This window comes from Achroia grisella, unplaced genomic scaffold, assembly GCF_030625045.1.
Source record: "Achroia grisella isolate CSIRO2021 unplaced genomic scaffold, CSIRO_AGI_Agris_v1 utg114, whole genome shotgun sequence".
Taxonomy (NCBI): Eukaryota; Metazoa; Arthropoda; class Insecta; order Lepidoptera; family Pyralidae; genus Achroia; species Achroia grisella.
The window spans coordinates 1,570,675-1,592,005 of record NW_026712585.1 but is presented as its reverse complement, the minus strand read 5'-3'; the positions used below and the strand labels follow the sequence as shown (position 1 = coordinate 1,592,005).

General features: G+C 31.1%; 1 protein-coding gene across 1 annotated transcript in view; it reads left to right on the top strand.

Moving 5' to 3' along the window:
* LOC131850630 (uncharacterized) overlaps window positions 1-16,783 on the top strand; it is a 54,965-nt gene extending 38,182 nt beyond the window's left edge. Inside the window, exons 4-20 of the mRNA XM_059200932.1 lie at window positions 98-257; window positions 573-768; window positions 1,571-1,647; window positions 2,556-2,754; window positions 3,479-3,614; window positions 5,141-5,258; window positions 5,897-6,089; window positions 6,801-6,960; window positions 7,363-7,861; window positions 8,253-8,409; window positions 8,847-8,892; window positions 9,597-9,716; window positions 10,534-10,655; window positions 12,004-12,385; window positions 13,165-13,330; window positions 15,149-15,317; window positions 15,750-16,783. Of these exons, the coding sequence (XP_059056915.1) occupies window positions 98-257; window positions 573-768; window positions 1,571-1,647; window positions 2,556-2,754; window positions 3,479-3,614; window positions 5,141-5,258; window positions 5,897-6,089; window positions 6,801-6,960; window positions 7,363-7,861; window positions 8,253-8,409; window positions 8,847-8,892; window positions 9,597-9,716; window positions 10,534-10,655; window positions 12,004-12,385; window positions 13,165-13,330; window positions 15,149-15,317; window positions 15,750-15,830 (2,981 nt within the window). The 3' untranslated portion in view covers window positions 15,831-16,783. The remainder of the gene's footprint in view (window positions 1-97; window positions 258-572; window positions 769-1,570; window positions 1,648-2,555; window positions 2,755-3,478; window positions 3,615-5,140; window positions 5,259-5,896; window positions 6,090-6,800; window positions 6,961-7,362; window positions 7,862-8,252; window positions 8,410-8,846; window positions 8,893-9,596; window positions 9,717-10,533; window positions 10,656-12,003; window positions 12,386-13,164; window positions 13,331-15,148; window positions 15,318-15,749) is intronic.
* Window positions 16,784-21,331: the final 4,548 nt, after the last annotated feature.

The window sequence follows — 21,331 nt, the reverse complement described above, 5'->3', positions numbered from 1 at the left end:
TATAATTTAATAAAGTACTATTTAAATTGAGTGATATATAACGATAAATATTAAGTAAGTGTGATGAGCTAGTATTTAATTAACATGTATTTTGTAGCGGCCTTGTCTCCTGAGAGTGTTACTCACGTGCCCCGTCCAGCCCCACCGTCAGTAGACGGCTCTGAGGCGGGCGATGATGCTCCGCTCCAGTGCATCAGATTTGCCACCTTTCAACAAGCTTCCTGGCACACGTTATACGATTGCAATCTCAAACCTCTGTAAGTATTGTTTGCTTTGTACTTATAAATTTTACGTGTTGGGGGAAGAGGGTGTTAGTAATGGGGATTAGTGTCCTCTTTATTGGCAATGTGTCATGTTAGGTCATGGAAACCAGCATGGTAAATTCCTGATGAATTTGCCACGACCCGACTTTATGTTCATCATATCATCCTGCACTAGTGCAGCATAAACCTTTAGAGCAAGAGAGTGCTCTATTCCATTACATCCATTAAAAATAGGTACCCGTATTTAATTTGGCATAACATTCGTCAAAGTATAAATATATATATACTGAGTTTTGATACTTATTTCAGATCATCTCCCTCATACGTGGTAGGAGCCGACAAAGGATTTAATTACTCTCAAATAGATGAAGCATTTGTTTGCCAGAAGAAAAACCACTTCCAGGTGACCTGCCAGATACAAACGCAGAGCGACCCGCACTATGTGAAGACGGCGGATGGTTTTAAGAAAATTAACAACTTCTGTCTACACTTCTATGGTGTTAAGGTAATAATATCTATATATATGAAAATACGTATACTTTTCTAATATTATACCTATATTGCAAATCCAGCTGGGGACCTCTATAAAGCCATGACTTGACCAAAATGTATGACGTATAAAAAGAAATTATCTAAAATTATAAATATAAAAATAAAAAATATATATATTGAAATCCATAAATAAAGCCGACTGTTACGAAAAAAGAAGTGATCTGTAACAGTCGGTCACCAAATAATGTCGGTACCACAAAAACCCACTTTATTCGTAAACGCTACTGAATAACACATTGTTTTAGTTTTTTTTAATTTCACACCCAAATCACTAAATTACAGTACTCAAACGACAAAATACCTGTTATTTCTGTTCTTTTTTTGTACTCGCTTTAAACTTATACGCGCTTTCAGTGGCTTATAACTAAGAACTGAGGTGTCAGGTGTACCCTGTAATTTCTCTGACATAATTCTTCAGACAGAAACACAGCTTATAAAGCAAGCTCTTTATTAGCAGGAACATTAGGGACAGGCAGATAAACTATCTACATAATGGATTTATGTTATTTTATTTAATTGCGCCTCCATTAACATATGTTATAATGTTTACAGTAGTGGTAGTCAGGTTTCAGCACTGAATATTTGAAGTCTTACAAATAATGGTAGCGGAATGAAACAAAATAATATAACAATTATACAGGAAAGAAGGAAATGAACTTCCACAAAATAACACCTATCGAATTTGATGAAGTACAGATACTATGTCAAAACTAAATCACATTAGTTCAATAAATATCCTTTCCTTCTTCATACAGGCAGAAGATCCGAGCCAAGAAGTGAGAGTGGAACAAAGTCAATCAGATAGAACAAAGAAACCGTTTCACCCAGTGCCGTAAGTGACTATAATTTTTCAGTTGTATTTAGGATTCTTAAGAGTCGGCAACGCGCACGGGACAACCTTGGTGTTTCATGGCTATGTTAACCGTTTACCATCAGAAAGAATGCTTGTTTGCCACTATAGTAGTATATAAAAAAATATTTGATTTCAAGTTCCATAAGCAGTATATGTATATCTTGAACATATTACATAATAAAAATAGTTTCAAACTTATTAGACCTTGTGTAGGTATTAATCTACTATTATAACTAAAATACTTTTTTTTAATACTATTTGTATACAAATATTTGTAAAATACAAAGACATAAATAATCATAAGATGAAGCTATGTATTAGGCCGCTAATCACAGAGTTTATACAATTCTCGTGTTCAACTATTTTAAAAGCATTAAAAAAGATCACCATAATTTGAGAAATAAACAGAATTATACATTTTGTTAATTCATAGTATTATTTATTCTACGATACCATGATAGTTACACCCTAAGGTATCACGCCAGACTTCTCCATGATGGGATAACACTTCATTAACCTCCACTTCTGATCCGTCGGCGTATACCATTAGTGTTGGCTCGAGCACCAGGTCATAAAAATATAGTAAATTAAAAAGGTCATGTATTAAAGTAAAGGTAATGTTCAAAATCTACCCTGTACCATCGTGGTCCGTTAGTTTGTGTTCGAGCAACCAGGTCATTGTGTTGTGAAAAAATATAGTAAATTAAAAAGCTAGCGAAGATATCTTCGAGATCGTGTATTAATATATATACATAGTAAATTCCCTAACATTTTGGTAGCAGAGAGTATTTTCCCTAACAGGTAATTATGATATCTTCTATTCAAAAGGGCCAGATATGAATTTATTAATAAGGTTCTAATATTATATTACCGATACAATGTTTTAGTGTTGAGCTCCGTCGAGAAGGCGCTAAAGTCACCGTAGGGCGTCTCCATTTTGCCGAAACCACCAACAATAATATGAGGAAGAAAGGGAGGCCCAATCCCGACCAAAGACATTTTCAGTTAGTGGTAGCACTGAGAGCTCACACGTCACATGCTGACTTCATGATAGCAGCTCACGCCAGTGACAGAATTATCGTCAGGGTGAGTATAGTATTTTAGTTTATTTTAGTGTCATTATTTTTTAAAACATGTACAAGTACATTTAAAAATTATAAGAGTTGAGTTTCTTGTCAGTTATTTTTACCTCGAATGCTCTCTGAACTGACGGTAGTTATTGAAATATAAGAGTCTGTAATAAGCCTACATGAATAAAATCATCGACAGGGAATACATCCTCACACGTTAGAACCTAAATGGTCTGGGGCAGTGCGGTTTCAGAGGAGCTTCCTCACGGATACACTTAGATTGTGGATTGAACTATCTGCCACGAGACTATAGCGTGGCGTTTTTCAAAAAGGGTATATTAAGGTTTCTTAAAGGTCGGCAAAGCGCACGTAACATCCCTGGAAACTTTTATCTCAATTAATAAGCATGCGGACAGGTTGCAGATAAATAGTGGTAGGTACAACCTACCATTGTAAAAATAACTGGCTAAATTCTATTCATTTTTTTTTACTAATTATTACCCGTAACTTTGTCATTTATCAGAATTTCTAACCATTTACCATAAAAAATTCCTCGTGGTATAATCTATCTTCATACCAAATTTGATTAACGTCCGTTCAGCCGTTTAGATGTAAAAAGTTAAGTAACAGGCAGACTGACAGACATATTTTCACATAATATTATAATAGTATGTATCGTCTCGTTTACAATCGTAAAAATAGAGCCTAAAAATGTTTCACTAAATTACAATTTTTTAAAGGCATCGAATCCTGGACAGTTTGAATCAGATTGCACGGAAAACTGGTGGCAGAGGGGAGTTTCGGATAATAGTGTTCATTTCAATGGACGGGTCGGGATAAACACTGACAGGCCGGATGAATCCTGTGTCGTTAATGGTGAGTAAACTGTTTATATTACTAACTATCTGACCGGCTCACGTTGTCAGGTCTTAACTATGAATATTGACTCTGCGCGAGCCGTCCCGGCTTCGTATGGATGCATTACAAATCTTTGAGTTTCTCGACTTGTCTATACTATGGCACGCATGTATTATACATATGAACCTTCCTCTTGAACCACTCTAACTATTGCTGAAAAAAGCATTAATATCCGTTGCGTAAATTAAAAGATATAAGCGAACAGCCAGCAGCGGCGACCTTGTTTTATACTATGCAAAGATACTATATACATTCTTAGTAACTGCAACTATAACTAAAGTAAGTATGAATGTATCTCAGAACTGGTAACGAAAACCCCAGTTGCTACAAGAGCATAGTTAGCATTTTTGTGTATAATTCAAACGGGAATCGAAATTATGATGGCAGAACTGAGGTTCGAACCCCCTGGCGGTGATCTCAGACTAAAGTCGTATTCGTCCGGCGGGAGCTGGTCTTCAGCCACTTCATAAGTCCTTCCGCGTGTTTGCTGCGCACTCGCCCAATGTCGTCTGGTAAAACTGTAAAGGGCAGCTGCGGCCAACATTAGAGTACTCGGAACAAAAATAGAATTTACGACTCTGAGAGTATACATTATATTATTAGTTTATATAAATATGACTCTGTGGTTAAATCTATTATCTTCTAAAGTACTAGGATTTACGGTTTCTAATGCAAGCAGTTGATGGAAACCACAAGTTAATATGTGGTTTTTACCAACTGTTATCGTTTAATATTATTCCTATTGGTTTTAACGTTTAATCATCCAATGATGTTTAATAAGTAATGATATCAATATATATGTGAAACATTTTTTATTTGTTTCATTATATTTTATAATCATTTTTAAAAGTGTCATTAAGAAGTGTCAGCTAAGATATAGCATAGTTGTTTAATACTTTAACTTAGATAGAAAGGTAATGAATTCAAATCTAAAATAAACCACTGATAAATTTAGTTACCTCAACTTAGTATAAATCTGGAACACATCATTAAAAAAACTTTGCGCCAATGTCAATTTACCTGACTGACTTTCCGGTGATGGCAACAACAATAACAAAAGAAACCAATTCAAGAGACGACGACGGTCTAGTGGACCTGACATTTTTTTTTTCGAAATGTTAAGTGTTCCGTAAAAAACGATTTCGACCACTGATAAGTAATACCTCTGGCTACCCCACCTAGGATAATAGTCGCAGGAGTATATATATTTATATATTTTCTGTTTACATATATTGGAGGACAACACATTTATAACAGAAAATAGTTTTACTAATTTTATAATCGCTAATGTTTGTGAGTATCGATGGATAGATGTTTGTGACTCTTTCAGGAATAATCTACTGAACAGATTTTTTTGGAACTTTACAAATTACAAAACAAAACCAAGCGGGTGAAACCGCGGGCTCTGCTAGTAGCTAATATAATTAAATCACTTCGGATATGTACCACAGACTCTAAACTCATAATGCATATCTAATTTTTAGGAAATCTGAAAGTAATGGGTCGAATATTACATCCATCTGATGCAAGAGCAAAACACAATATTGAAGAATTGGACACCGCTCAGCAACTACGCAACGTGCAAAGTATTAGAGTTGTGAAGTAAGTCACGCATATAATAATAATAATAATCACTCTGGGCAATTCACACAACGCCATCTAGTCTCAAGCTAAGCGGAACTTGTGTTACGGATACTAGACCCATCAGAAATATTTGACTACATACATAATATACATAGAATAGAACCAGACGGATACAAACAATACTCATGAATACAAATGTATATCTCTTCCGAGGTATCGAACCCGCGACCATCAGATCTAAAGCGGTGTGCTAAACTGAGTATATATTAATCCATGATAATTTTGTATTATTTTACTATTTTACAGTACAACTATAATATATAAATAATAGAATAATAAATAAATAAATAAAAATACCTCTGGATTACTCACACAGCGCCATCCAATCCTAAACAAAGTAGAGCTTATGGTATAGTATACCAAACAGGTCATAAAATTTATGAATACATACATAATGTACATAAAAAGACCATGTAATCAAATTCAAATTCAAATTCAAAAATCATTTATTCATGTAGGACATTTTAGCCGCTTATGAACGAAATCTTGAATATAAACATGGGAATCGAATCTACGAACATCGGAATGTAAAACCTGTCTTGCTAACTGGACCAATAAAGTCTTCTAATTTGCTTTAAATATTTATATATTAACAGATTCAACTACGACCCCTCATTTGCTGAACATTCCGGTTTATTGGGCTACGACCCTTCCGCCCCCACCCCCCAGCACGACACGGGGGTTATCGCCCAAGAAGTGAGGACCGTTCTCCCGGAAGCTGTGAAGGAGGCGGGAGACATGATCCTCTCCAATGGGGATACCATATCTAAATTCTTGGTTGTAAATAAGGTCAGTTTTAGTCATACTCGTGAACGAGTGCAGTTTGAAAAGACTGGTTTGCTCTAATCACATTATTATTTAATCTTATTATGTATTCAATTTGACCCTAATAAATTAGTGCTAGTTGGTAGTTTATATTCAAACATTATATTTAAATTGAATTAAAAATATAAAGTTACAGCAATTATTGAAAAGAGCAATACGTAAGTTTCTTGGTTGATTTTCTTGACCTAAGACATATTTCCGCTCATTCGGAAGATTAAAAAAATAAGTTTACTATTTCGAAATGCTTAAATTTAAGTTTATTTGACTTTCTATTCTAAATTGGAAAAACGAATCGAAGCGAATGTACGTCAAAATATGTTCACCTGTATTTTGTACTAGTCTATCTGTTCTCGTGATCTGTGTTCACGTAAATTTTTATTAGGATCTGTTCAGTCTTTAGGAGGTTGTGTAAGTAGCAATCAAACAAATTATCACACTTATAATACGGAGATGATTTTTAAACAAATATTTATAATCACGTATTTATTTATACAGTAAAACTTGTATGTTAGTAGTAGTAGAACTTATTCTAGAGACAGTAGAAAGTAGAGTTTAGAAAGAAAAACGTGTGGTAAAAATACGAACCTGATTGTCACTTGATTTTCTTTTTAAATTATAATTATGTATTGTGTAGTATGTATGTTATAATAAAACATATGTGGCGTTCGCCTACAGGATCGCATCTTCATGGAAAACTTAGGAGCAGTCAAAGAATTATGCAAAGTAACCGGCAACTTGGAGTCAAGGATCGACCAACTTGAAAGGATCAACAAGAAATTGTGTCGGATCAGTATACTGCAGCGAAGAGACAGTTCCAGATCGAGTGTTAGCAATGGTATGTAATTTATAGCAGCGGTCTTGCGGTTTAGCACAGAATGCAGAATGCATATTTTTTTAATTATGTATAAATTATATTAAATCAATAAAAAAAATTACACACCCTACCATGTATATGACACACATACATATATACTCTTTTATTTATTAAACTCTGTGGTCAAATTACAAACAGATTAATATTATTGTCTATAGTCTTATGAATGTTAAATTAATCATGGTCAAATTTGACCACTGGGGGACCACTAGTATTATATTAATAATTATTTATCGTACACATGGGGCTCGATTATGATTTTATTATATACATGTGATTACACGATTACGACGAGACTAGATAAATCAATTACATAAACATAAATTATTTTTCATGTTATACATAATAAAACAATGTTTTCAGACTCTCGATACTCAGTAATGTCGAATACATCAAGAACAAACTACAGCGATAGTAAAATATCCATAGATCCAATTAGAGGTATTGCGCGAAATATCCGAAAACACGAATGTTGCCATAAACTGAGCCATAATTCGCCACGTTTCACCAAAAAACAGTGCAAGAACTGTCAAGGGAACTCTAAATATGGCAAGTTTTACAATTACAACAAAACATGCATCCGTTATCAGTCCAGCAAAGAAGATAAAACGGAAAAACTGGACCCGAAATATACAGAAACGGATTCCAGTCGGATAGAAAAGTTGCCAGAGGAAAATTACAGTTCAGCTTCGAAGAAGGATTCCTGTCTCTGGCTGAGGGATGACGATGATTTTTCGTATAGCAACTCTCGATTACCTTTTTGTTGTCAAAGGAAAAATACCTACGATGCCAGCAACGAGTTGATATCGAACAAGTTTCTGCAAATAGTTATAACTATATTGATATTTATTATGGCCGTATGGTGAGTGTCGTTCTGCATTTCTTATCTTAACATACACCTCATTGTTTATAAGCTTTATATGTCGGAAGAGCGACTTTGCTGTTGCACGAATTACAAATTACGGAGTACGGAGCTCATGAGTGATGTCCGTGGTGCATAGTCGATAGTTACTACTTACCATCTTGTCAGCTTTTTTGCCATTTCAGATAAAAACATAAAAATATATTACAGATTCCATTGGAACCATTGGAATTTCCATGGGAACATTAAAATAGAAGTTAGTAATGTATAAATAATGTGTGAGAGAGAATCTTCACCTGTCGTAATTTTTCAATTAAAACAATGTTTATATCAATATTTAGATATCTTTAGAAACTAATGGTTCTATTAACATTTGAATTTTTATTTACAGTTTAGTGGTGATGTCAGCTTTATACTTCAGAGAACATCAAGAATTGCTCTCTATGAAGGAGACGAGGATGCACGACAAATATACAAACTACCCGCATTATAGTAAAATTAACTTGAACAACGCGCACAGAGCGCCGCCGGACCAGAATCAAATACAGGTACTTACTTCCTTCTTTAAACGAGCATTGAACTCTTTATGGAACCCTATAATATTGAATAGTCGTTTTACATGAATAATAAATACACTTTCCTAAAAAAATAATTGCCAAACGAGTAATAAAATTACCTATATACTAACTAAATGTTAATAAAATTATTTAAAAAGACTACCAATACCTGGCTGTTAGATTTTCTAATATGAAGCACACAGCTGGTTTTGATAGTAGAAACTAAATTACAGAATAAATAACTAAAAAGTAAAATTTACAAATCTACTTTAATTTTAATAGATAGTTATTAAAAATATAAATAGTAAATAAGATTCATAAAGTAATATAATAGGTCATAGGTAGATAGTACGAAATTATTTAAAAAAAAAGAGTGTAATCCTATTTATCTTAAAAATAAAAACTAAATAATTTCATATTTATTTCAGAATTTAAAACCTTCTCAACATGCGACAGTGAAGAAAACAGTGAAAGGTTCGTTCTTCATCATAATATATTGCTTAATTTATACTTTGAAATTATAATTATTCAAATTGTGAAAAGGTGTATTATAATTAAGGTGATGGCGTACCTGATGGTAGGACATAGGCTACTTTTTAATGCGAACAAAGAAATTGAAAGGTTGTATGAAGACATCTTCATTTTTAAAGCTGGAAGCTTGATACTTATTTTTTAAGCTGTTGATTAAATATGCATAAATATATCATTCAAAGATAGTACAATTTTAAACTTAAATTGACGACATCGCGGGCGTCGCTTGTATACTATAATTTTGCTCTCTCGTACTTTTAACCTTACCCTCTCTGGCTTAATCGTGAACAATTGTTCTCCCTATAGAAGATTGATATCAGGCATCATTTGAATTAGGAATTAATTTCTAAATAGCAATAGAAATAATCTGTATTGAAATAAACTTAATATAAGCTCTCTTGATTAGTCATATTTTATTTTATTTTACCATTCATTTGGAATGCAGACTCAATACAAGAATAACGAGCAAAAAACCTGTGGTGCTCTTTTAAATAAATGTTATTTTAAATATATAAATACACAGCAATAGTAGACATGCGATAATCTACATAAAAACCGCTACGCACTCAATCTTAGCTAAAGTTTCTACATATATACCTACTAGTTTACATTATTTTGTTTTGTTATAAAAATAATATTATTGGCAGAGAAAGGACCTCATAAAACGACACAAGAGTACAGTACCAGTCAGCCCACTGATCTTCCGCACACGATCGCCACAACACTGCTAGCCTCAAGGAACTATGTGAAGAACTTCATTAGTAACAGTGCGTACCATCATTCATATACATCTCCATAACTTTGGTTTATTAATTACGTAAGAAGTGTAGTTAAGAAGGAAAGTTAGCAAAATAGGTTTTTTATTTTGAGAAATTTTATGTGTTTAGAATGAACCTCTGGCGTATGGAGTGGAATACTTTCTGTTGCAATTTATGTCTGGGTGTTTTTTATATATATTATGTATTTACAATAAAAAAATATTTAAATATCTTATGAGTTGTTTAGTACACATAACGCAAGCTCTTGTTAGCTTGGTTCTAGATGTGCATTGTGTTAAATATGCAGGGTTGTTATTTACTTCCATAAAGAAGCGATAGAGGTATTGAACACGCAGGTTTTTTATATATGTTATGTATGTATTTATAAAAAAAAAGTATTTATATCAGTTGTCTAGTACATATAACACAAGCTCTGCTTACCTAGGTACTAGTTGGCGCCATGCAAATTGTCCATGGATATTATTATTATACTTCATCAATTAAAAAGTATATGACGTGATAATATTGAGTTTATAAGTTAAACACGAGGAAGAAACATATGGTTTTGTGTCTTCCTTCCATACCTCGAGATATTTAGGAGCCCGAATGGCAATCGCCTTATTTATAATAGAATTCAAAGCGGCGTATATTGTAGTAACTATAGTAACCCGAATACATTAAACATTATTATATCTGTTCCTCAACCAAAGAAAACTAACTACAACTTTATTTTTATTTAGTAATAAGGAAATCTCTCTGTATTATACTTAATATTTCTGTTTACCTCTACGTGATTGCAGTCGTGAGTATATTTAACTTTGTTCAGATATAGAACAGACATCCCAAGCACCGTTGGAGCAGCTGATAGCGTTGTCACGGACTTCGGACGTGATAGGTGCCGGCTGCGCATTCCCCGTCAACCTCAACGAATTGGATCCCGAGTGCCAGGTGAGGTCATAATTGTTCATTTATTTTTTATTCCAGTCTTCTTATGTCTCAAAGTATATTTAATTGTTATCGCCGTAATATTACTAATATTATAAACGCGAAAGTTTATGAGTATTGGTGGATGGATGGATGTTAATCTTTCGTTCTTGCATGCAAAAACTACTGAACGGATTTTGCTGAAACTTTACATTTATACTAGCTGTCCCGGCAAACGTTGTTTTGCCTTATAATAAAATAAAAAAATTAGGGGTGGACTACCCCTAACATTTAGGTTATAAATAGATGTTGAAGAAGATATATTACGCTACAAAATTTCAATATCTTCTTCAATTATTTTATATATAAGATAGCTTATTGGAATAAATATAAAATAATTGATAAATCAAAATATAATGATAAATCAAGTAAGTGTGATGCAAACGAAATATGAGTGAACTCCGTGATTTTGTTCATATATATAGCCGACGGTCACCATTTACCATCACGTCATTTTGTTTTGCAATTCCAATTACATAAATAAAAATATAAAATAAATGCAGTTAAAATTGTCAATTGAAATCTTAGTATACTAAAATCCGCATTAAGCTTTGATGTAACGTAAAAATCGGACACAAAAATATCTCTGTTCACCCCATACAGTATTGTAGTCATTAATGTTAACTATTTACTTAATGTGAATGTAATATCTTCATGCTGCTATATAAAAGGAATTCAAGCGTGTCACTAGATGGATCCAAGATATATTGGTAAGAATAAATATAAAAAAATGCTTTGGTTTCATTATCCCTTTATATATATCATTGCGATATATGTATATATTTATAAATATATTAATTCATTGTTAGATGCTATTTTATATATTTATTGTCATAAAATACTTATTATTTGTATTTTATATGAGTTCAATGCATGTAATACCAAGGTAAAGTTACATATGGCGGACTGTTTATTTATAAGAATATTTACATTTGTCTGCTACATGTCAGAAATGATAAATTGTGTGAAACTAATAAAGATTTAAAAAACACATACTATGTACCATAACATTTGGGCAATAAATACTCATTTGTTTTTATTATATTTCATTTCATAACACCTTACGGCATCTTGTACCAGTCAACCATATATTATGCGAATCAGAGTTTATTAATTATGAAATTTCGTACCTAGGTAGTATTTGGGATAGAGAAGAATAGTTATGGGAGATATAAGTTACATAATACAACTATTTATGTTGGTCACGCAAACAAAGTCACGGGCAGAAGCTAGCTACTATCTCTATTAACTACGATTTTTATTAAAAATCTACTCTATTCTACTTGATACTGATTCAGATGTTATTCCACAGTCATCATGCGGTCTTGATACACCACAAACGTACGAGAACCAAGAACCGTTAGAAAGAGCAAAACCAGATAAAGAACTGAACGAAACCTTCGCCAGACCACTAGAGCCCTTGCCCAAAGATAAATTACCCAACATACCAGTTCTAGGAGACGGGGAGAAGAATCATTCGACGTTCAAAAATGACAACGACTCTTTTAAGAGTCAACTGCACGATGAAATTATAGCAGAGTCCAATCTTCTGGACTCGAATAAGCAGAATGGAACGGAAAGTGTTAGAATGAAAAGGGACTTAATCCAAGCTCTTGGGGTTGTGAAGAGGACCGCGAGACAAACTAATCAGGAGGTTTTGAAGAGTAGCTCGGAGGAAAATTTTAGTGAAGATGGTAAGTTTCTCAAAAGTTTGTTTGTCACATTTAATTGAAAATTTATTCAAGAAAATCAACATATATAAATAAATTAACACCCCTTTTCAATTGTCTATTATATTAAAGTGTCGTATTTCATTTTCTTCTTTGTTTTAACTTGTATTATAATAAGATCCTTTTCGCGTCCTTGCTCATTTAAAATATAGTCCATCTATGTATACACACTGTAGGTTTTTTTGTCATTATTATTACAAACAAATATGGATAAAATCAAGTCTCTCTCTCTTTCTTTCTTTATAATTTAAGTCGCTATAAGTATATAATATGCTAATAGTTCAGATGTTATTTTTAGTTGTACTGTACTGGCTGAACTAAAAAAACCTATTACAATTTTTAAAAACCTATTTAAAGCTACTTTATCGTCAAATAAAAGTAGCTGTATTTCATCTGAAAAATAGAGTTCCTACTTTAATTTGCAACCGTATGAAACCGGGCGGGTCGTATGTTTTATCTATACATATAAATACAATTTTAGTGTCTGTTTGTAATAATAATAAGAAGATAAATACGGTACATACACCAAAATAACATTTTTACAATTTTTGTCTGTCTGTCTGTCTGTTTGTTCCGGCTAATCTCTGAAATAGCTGGACCGATTTTGACGAGGCTTTTATTGGCAGGTAGCTGATATAATAGGAGTAACTTAGGCTACTTTTATTTTAGAGAAATTCTCTAATTAACTTCTTTGTTAAATTCCAGGAAGAGCTATATTTTATAATAATAAATATTATTTACAGTATATTCAGAATGCGACAAGGTAAGCGTGGGCGTACTATCCGGGCAAACTATAACAAACACGTCCGTATTCGTGGAGACCGTTTGTCCAAGGATGTCGCACACATTCAACTACACCGTAAGGGTGTCACACTGCTTAAATTATAAGAACATCGATATAACGTTCAGGTAAGTACTTTATTTTAATTTTAATTATAAAATTTTAACACTCACCTCTATTATATATAGTTAAACGAGTAACTTAGTCTAAAGATATAACATAAAAAAGAGAGCTCCCAAAATATACCTGTAAATGTTGACACCTTAGGGTTCTAATAATCGCTTTACTCAAAACTTTGTATATAATTGGTTACTCCACAAATGATCTACATTTTAAATTATTTTCTAAGTACCTAAAAATGCAATAATTTGTTTATAGTTGAATTGACCGAAAATGTTTTTGATAATGAACAAAAACTACATATCCAATTAGGCAAAACATTATGTTTTGCATCATTGGATATGTATATGTTTTTTTTTTTATTGGGACATTATATTTCACTATCACAACTCAACCTGTGTTTATCGCAAAACTTAATTTGATTTGAACAAATTTAACTTGATTTGATTTGATACCAACTCATTTGCGTATATCTCTTACTCCTCTACTTCTGTCGCTCCTTTAATGCTGCGTTTCAGTTAAAGGTTGAGATATTACGGGAAGTATGATATGCTATTCCTCCGAAATGGTGACTTATTTGTTTTTTTTTTTATTTGAGTTTAAAGTGGAAATAAACTCAACTAGAGTGCTTGAGACTAATTATGTTAAAGTGAGTGAAATAATATAGGAAAGGAGTTTAAATATTATAATAGTTTTCATCAATCTAAGATAAAAGTTCATGTAATGGGAAGGAACTGGCTTCTGTCATACAGCTATTGCTAGTTTAGAAGCCAGGACTACACAGAAACACTGAAATGATATTGTCTAGAAAGTGTACCTATTGTATAAATAATATTGTAACGATCCGTCTGAATTAAATAAAGATTATTATTATTATTATATTATTCCAAAAGAATCTAGATCATTAGAAACACCAATTATAGGAACATATTAAATAAATAAATATAAATAAATAATCTCAGGACAATTCACACAGTGCCATCTAGACCCAAATTAAGCTATCTAAAGCTTGTGTTATGGGTACTAGACAACTGATACAAATACATAGATATGTTTTTTTTCGTAAATACATACATATCCTTCTCATACTAGTCACCGGTACACTAAATCTTTTACTGTTCAAGCTGTCCGACTATGGAATACACTACCTACAGAGATTAAATTATCGCCTTCGACTAGCACCCTTAAAAGACGCCTTTGCAAGCTCTGGGGTCATTCCGAGTCTGCGCTCTTTTAATACTCCAATTGTTTATAATATTTTCTCTTATTTTTTTTTATGTATGTGTATAACTGTATATGTATATATGTTTATGTATTTATATTTTGTTGTTATTATTTATGCTTCTATTAAAATTATTATTAGATTCACTATTATTTCTTGTAGGATATTTTTATACATATTGCTTTTCGACGCGTATTTTCTTATTGTACTTATATCCACCACTCCACAATTCCTTTCAGTCACTCAAAGGTTGACTGGAAGAAATCCCTCTTTTGGGATAAGTCCGCCATTGTACCATCTATTTATTTTTATAAGACATATGTATCTATTAATATTTTGTACAATAAAGAATTACAAACAAACAAACAAACATATTATACATAGAAAATACCCAGACCGATACAAATAATCATACTTATGAATACAAATGTTTGTGCCGTGCGAGGAATCGAACCCGCGACCATCGGAAGTAAGGCGGTGTGCTAAACCGCTAGACCACCGAGGCCGTCAGGTTATATTGTAAATACTAATTTTAGTATGATTGTAATTTATTTAAAAGTGGATACGGGAAATGTATTTATGAAATAAGTACTTCATGGCACAGGTCGTCGAGTCACAGGGAATTCCGACGTTGTGACCTTCATAATTGCAAACACGAGGCGTGCCACAAGCTGGTCCCCAATGGTGACATGTGGACCTCCAAGATGCCTCTACGGACTGACTGTAACGTTGACAGCTTCATGAGAATACGGGCTGTCGCCATGCCCGTTGAGGTTGGTATAAAATTTCGTCCAAAATCTCTATAGCTAGGTGAATTAATATAAAGCGATTGCCTCAGTTGTCTAGCGGTAAACCGCTAAAAGCATATCGCTTTATTCCGGATGATCTCGGGTTCGATTCCGCACAGTGAAGAAAGGTATTATGGAAGTATCGTCATTTTTAAAGTTAGAAATTTAAACTTGTTTTTAGTTAGCTTTTGATTAAATATAAAAAAATATGTCATTCAAAGTTTCGGTTCTCCTTGGAAACCATCATGATACATTCCTGCTGAAATTGTTACGATGGATAACTAACCTGACCATATCATGCTCCAGTGTTACAATTAACGCATTGGGTGCATCATTCCATTATCAATTATTAAAAATACCTCTACCTATCTCATCTGGTTTACAATCGTGAAGGTATAATTATTTATTATTTCACAGGACATCTGCAACCTGACAGTGGAAGATAAGATACCGTTCCTGGAATACAACATTCGTATATACAGAGATTGTCATAATTAATTATTTGTTGAATAGAACAATAATATACTTATATATAAACTATTGTCAGTGTAAAACATTTATGACTGTCTTGAGTGATTTTTTTTTATTTAGGGGTCTGAACTATTGTCATGTGCTTTAAACCTGCGCTGCAACCTACATAGATCTATTGTGCTCGCCTTTTTCAAAGTTCGCTATGAAGGATATTTTTAGGAGCTATGGTTTTATTCTTCTCAGGATAGAGTGTATACTTTCCAAAGGAGATATTTGGTTTATGCATGGGTCACAACCACATAAGATGTGTTTATGTGTTTAGCATTTCCTCTTTGGCTTGGCAAAATCTGCAGAGTGTAACTTTGATGTAGAAGACCTTTAAAAATAAGAAATGAACTTTGATCCAATAACACTTTGTACCGCTCTTGGAATAGATTAAAACAAAACAATGTCATTTGATGAGTGTACATGTGAAGAATAAGAAAGTGCGCATAACGGCAAATTCCAATATTGATCTATTAAAATTGTTTACAAGAATAGACCGGCTGAAAATTGTTCACACTTGGTAAGAATATAAAAAAAAATCTATAGGAATTTACTCCAACTTGTAGGTATGGGACTATTATATATAACCAATGACCATATCATTGTAAGAGTAATATTATTTAATGCAACTAATGTATAATATTAAAATATCAAGTCTTTTTAACCGGCTTCAAAAAAGGAGGAGCAACATTAAAAGTATGTTTTAAATACATATTGCCACGTGTATGCTTATAATGCTTGTATCTGAAACAGTATAAACAACAATGCTTAAATGCTTAGCGTTGGTGAAATAACCGTAATAATATTTATAAATACGAGAGATATTATTAGCATCTCTTAAAAACATACCTACTTATATAACAATGTATTATGCATAATTTTATTTATAACATCTATTTTTAAACAAATTACAAATTTAAATTAGATATATAAATTAAGTTTAACTAAACTTACGTAAGTAAACATTTCATTAGCTCTTCTAGCGACCGATTGCAATGGCATACTTTATCGTATTAACCACTTGACAAGTATCTACTGTTATTTTTTAATTGTTAAAATTATGAGGATTTGGAATTGCTAAATATACTAATAAATGGCCGATAGTACACGAATGTACCTACCGTGACATATAAGTCTTAGTATATAGACATTAATTCGAAAAAAAAATACAGCTTTATTTAGAGTTAGTATGATTTAATTTTTACTTTATGTTAAACGTAAACATCTCTCCTCAGTGACTGATTAATCAAAGAATCTCATGTAATCTCAGTTTTTTTTGTAGATTTCTCAGAAATTTACAGATGGATATCCGATAGGAGATATTGTTTGCTTATGTTTCTCTAGTGACTTATGTACGTATTTGCCTAGTGGCTTATTTTACACCAGAATAACAGGTTTGCCATGCGCAAAACGTTTAATCTAGTTAAACTGATTGCAAATACAAATATTTTATGAATCTCAAAATTGAAAATTATATGACTTTGCAATCAGTGTGTACAATTTTGAATCTGAAATTTTCAGTAAGACTACATAATTAAAATTACAATAAATTAAAATTTTGTTATACATTTTTATTTCAGAAAATACTATTTACAGGGTTTTACTTTTATTTATTTATTTATACTTTTTGGTTTATATGACGTTAGAGAGTAGAATTGAGCTAATATAATAGATTTTTTACTACTTCGCATGAGGCCTAATGTTTTAAAGTTGGCAACACTGATCTGTAGGTTATTAAAGTTATTTACATTCCATAAAGTGCAATTATATTAATGTATCCGTCCTGATATTCTGTCTATATTCATATATCTAGATATAAATAATTATATTAAACGTTTGATATTAAAATTATTATTTATTATTTAAAAAATGATTACTAATTCTGACCTGCTACAGAGAGGTCCAAACTTAATGGGTATTTGTTTTTTTTTTATTTTGTAATAATTATATCCATCCAAATATTTTTTAAATAAAATTTATAGATATCTATTAAGTTTTAGCGAAGTTATCTCGTATCATACATTCAACTATACAGTGGAATTGAAATCTTTTGGTAATTGGTTAAAACTGTAATGTTAATGGATTGTTGTACATTTACTAACTTATAATATTATTTAGAAACTATATACCAGAAAGTAACAAAATCTTTAATGGCTCTCTTCCCGGGTGTTATGTAAGCCCTGGCCCAAAAAGATAGAGCATGCAACTAAACCAGCACTTTTGTGAAGTGAATACAATAATGAAAGGAAACAGTTTTCTGTTTTAAATAAGCAATTCATGAAATATTGATATATTTTACAGTGATTGCGCTTATTTACCGATATGTTTTTGATTATGTTGTTAATTTTCTTTTAGTTACTTTAATTCTATAAGAAATTATTGTTAAATTGGAATTGGTATCGGATGTAAGTATTTAAAAACGTAAGTAAGTTTTATATTTTTATTTTATAGTCAATGTTAGAAAAATGATTATTTTTTAAACAAAATACATGATATACCATGTATTTCAGATAACAAGAGATTCTTTAATCAATATATTGTTCAACGAATCTCTTTTTTTCTGTCTAATAATTATTTATATTTTCATTCATGACTGCAAACAGCTTTTACATTCCTGTGTATGGAAGTAAATATTTTAGCTTTATTATTAGTTAATATAAGTGTAATACTCAATGTTACATTTTTTATTGTTTTTTTTTATTATAATTAAATATTACGGCCATAAGTGAGCCATATATTTTTTTTAAACAAATAGTTGTTAGTACATTTTTATTGTATCTATAAATAATGAGTTGGTTACTCGGTGACTAAATAAAATTTTCCAAACAGTACTTAATTAAATTAAATAACGTACTATTATAATTTAATAAATAAATAGCACTTATTTTATTATATGGAAAGACAATTTATTTGTTTTTTGTAAATGGCAATAATATTATTAACTGCTATTTATTCAATTACGTAATTATAATAATTTATATAATCAAATATAATATGTATATTTTGTTTTGTCCCAACTTAGAATTATAAACATTGATCTAGAACATTAGAAATACTGTAATTGTAAGGTAATTACTAATAATAATAAGTAAACTATTATTTTCCATAGACTTCATTCAATATTAAAATAATTGGAAAAAATAAAACATGTTAACTAAATTTCATTATTATTTTTCTTTTTATTGTATTTTTTTATTCGAAAACATTAGAGATATTGTCTATTTGTAAGATAATTATTCATTATAATAAGTAAACTATTATTTTCCATAGACTTCAGGTAATATTGGAATTATTAAATAAATGTTATCTAATTAAAATTATTGATTTCTTTGAAGCGTATCTTTTTATTATGAATTTAATAATAGTTTATTTGAGAATAACATTTTGTATTACTTTACATATATCAATTTATGCAGTATTTTTTTATTACTATTTTTCTTATAGATCGTGTAAAGCTTAGGTTAAGACAGTAAGTTTATTAACATCACATTATTCTATAGTTATATAGTATTGACAACTTTAACTTAGTATTAGTAATCACTAAATAGTAATTACGTAGAATATTATTATCTAGTGTTCTTGCCATATTTTAATTCATACTAATATTAATATATAAATATGCTAAAGTGTCTGTCTGTTTGCATTTTCGCAACTGAATCTATCTTTATCTTAAAAAATAATATGCAAGCGGGTGTAATGGGGGATGAAATATGTATGAGTAATCAATCAGTAGGTACCCCAATTTCCAGTAAGGAGTAACATGAAAATATGAAATAGACCACTTGGACTACTCATTCTAAGCACGTGAAGTCGTAAGCAATAGTTAGTATGTTTATAAAATACTTGTATTGTCATAATATCGCAACGTATTCAGTGATTTACTGCTTTAATAGTGGGTTTTGTAAATGTAAAAATAGCTGAACATTTTCTATTTATAATATGAAATTATTGGTGTGTAATTTCCCAATTTTCTCGTATGTACACAGTAAGTAATTGCCGAGTTTGATATAAGAAAGTAATATAAGCAAATGTAAACATTAATTCTCATAAATTCCTTTAAGAGGAGGTAAAAGTCTTTTAAGAACTTTGTCACTCTTACTCGATAAGTGATTGCAAGAATTTTGTTTTATACTGGTCTGATCTTCTGGCGTAAATATATTATGCTTTACAATATTATTTTTAATCTATGTATTATTTTCTGAAACAACATTCCAATCTATTTTTAATTAGTATACAATAGCGAATAAATTAGATGTATTTAAGGTAGCTAATTATATTTATATTATAAATCTGTAATGATCTATTTTAGAATAAAATAAGTGTCCACAATTTAGTATTTTTAAGAAATAAATAATTAAAAGTAGTAAATGTTTATTGAAGTTTTATTTTGTTTGCTAAATTGGTTATATATTATTGCAGTCTTGTTTAAGGTAAGTGGTAACCGTTGTATATACGAGTATGATCAGCACTACGGACATCACGTTATCACGTGACAGTTGGGATATTATCCATGCGCAGTCTTTCTGTAAGACTACGAAGATATGTCTCTTATATTTTAGTACTTAACTCAATAAGCAAACAACCAAAACACATCCTTTAAATAATCTGTTTAGCGACAAAAACAGGTACCTACGACGACTAGTGACGTACCTACGACTATGACTTTACTTAATATTAATTTTAGGTCTAACATAAACTTAAAGTAACTACTTTTTTTCAATATTTCAATTAAAAATTTTCAATTTTCAAACTTCGAAAAACCTTTTTACAAAGTTGTAGTTATAGTCGGTTATTTACTTAACTTCATCTTGTTCAATCACAATAACAATCTTCCAGTGTTGTCCTACCAGCATATTCTATTGTCAAAGCAGAGTCAGTATTACATCATTATCTAAAAAAACAATAGATATGTACATAATTATTTAAATATGCTTGGCTGAATACGGAGTTCAATGCATTAATAAATCGCAATAAAAACTGTTGACGAATACTCTTCAATTATGGCATATGTGATAATTAGTTTTTAAATGTACACAAGATTAAATAACAATCAATTGCCGAAAGCTTTATATCTATTTTTTTATTTGTTGTGTTTGTAAAGGACATGTTTTAAATGTTACATACATTTAAAACATGTCCTTTTTTAAAGGTTTAAAAAATTAAAATCTAAATTTTAATAATCTTCTAATAGTACTGGAAAAAGAAGCTATATGCTAATTTGTATTTATTTATGTTATTTATACAATTATAATATTAAATAGCTATTTTATCACGTAACTTACCTGTTTTGTTCAGATAACTTGAAAGCGGACAAATCTAAGAAAACAAACATATTAGCGGCCGGTTGTTATGAACGCTATGGACGTAGAAATGTAGGTATCGGTAAATATTATAGGTATATGAGTATTTTCTGTTAGGAGGCCGTGTTGTCACATTTTTACTTGGTATCTGCAACCGCGATAGGAAAACTTATATAGTTTAAA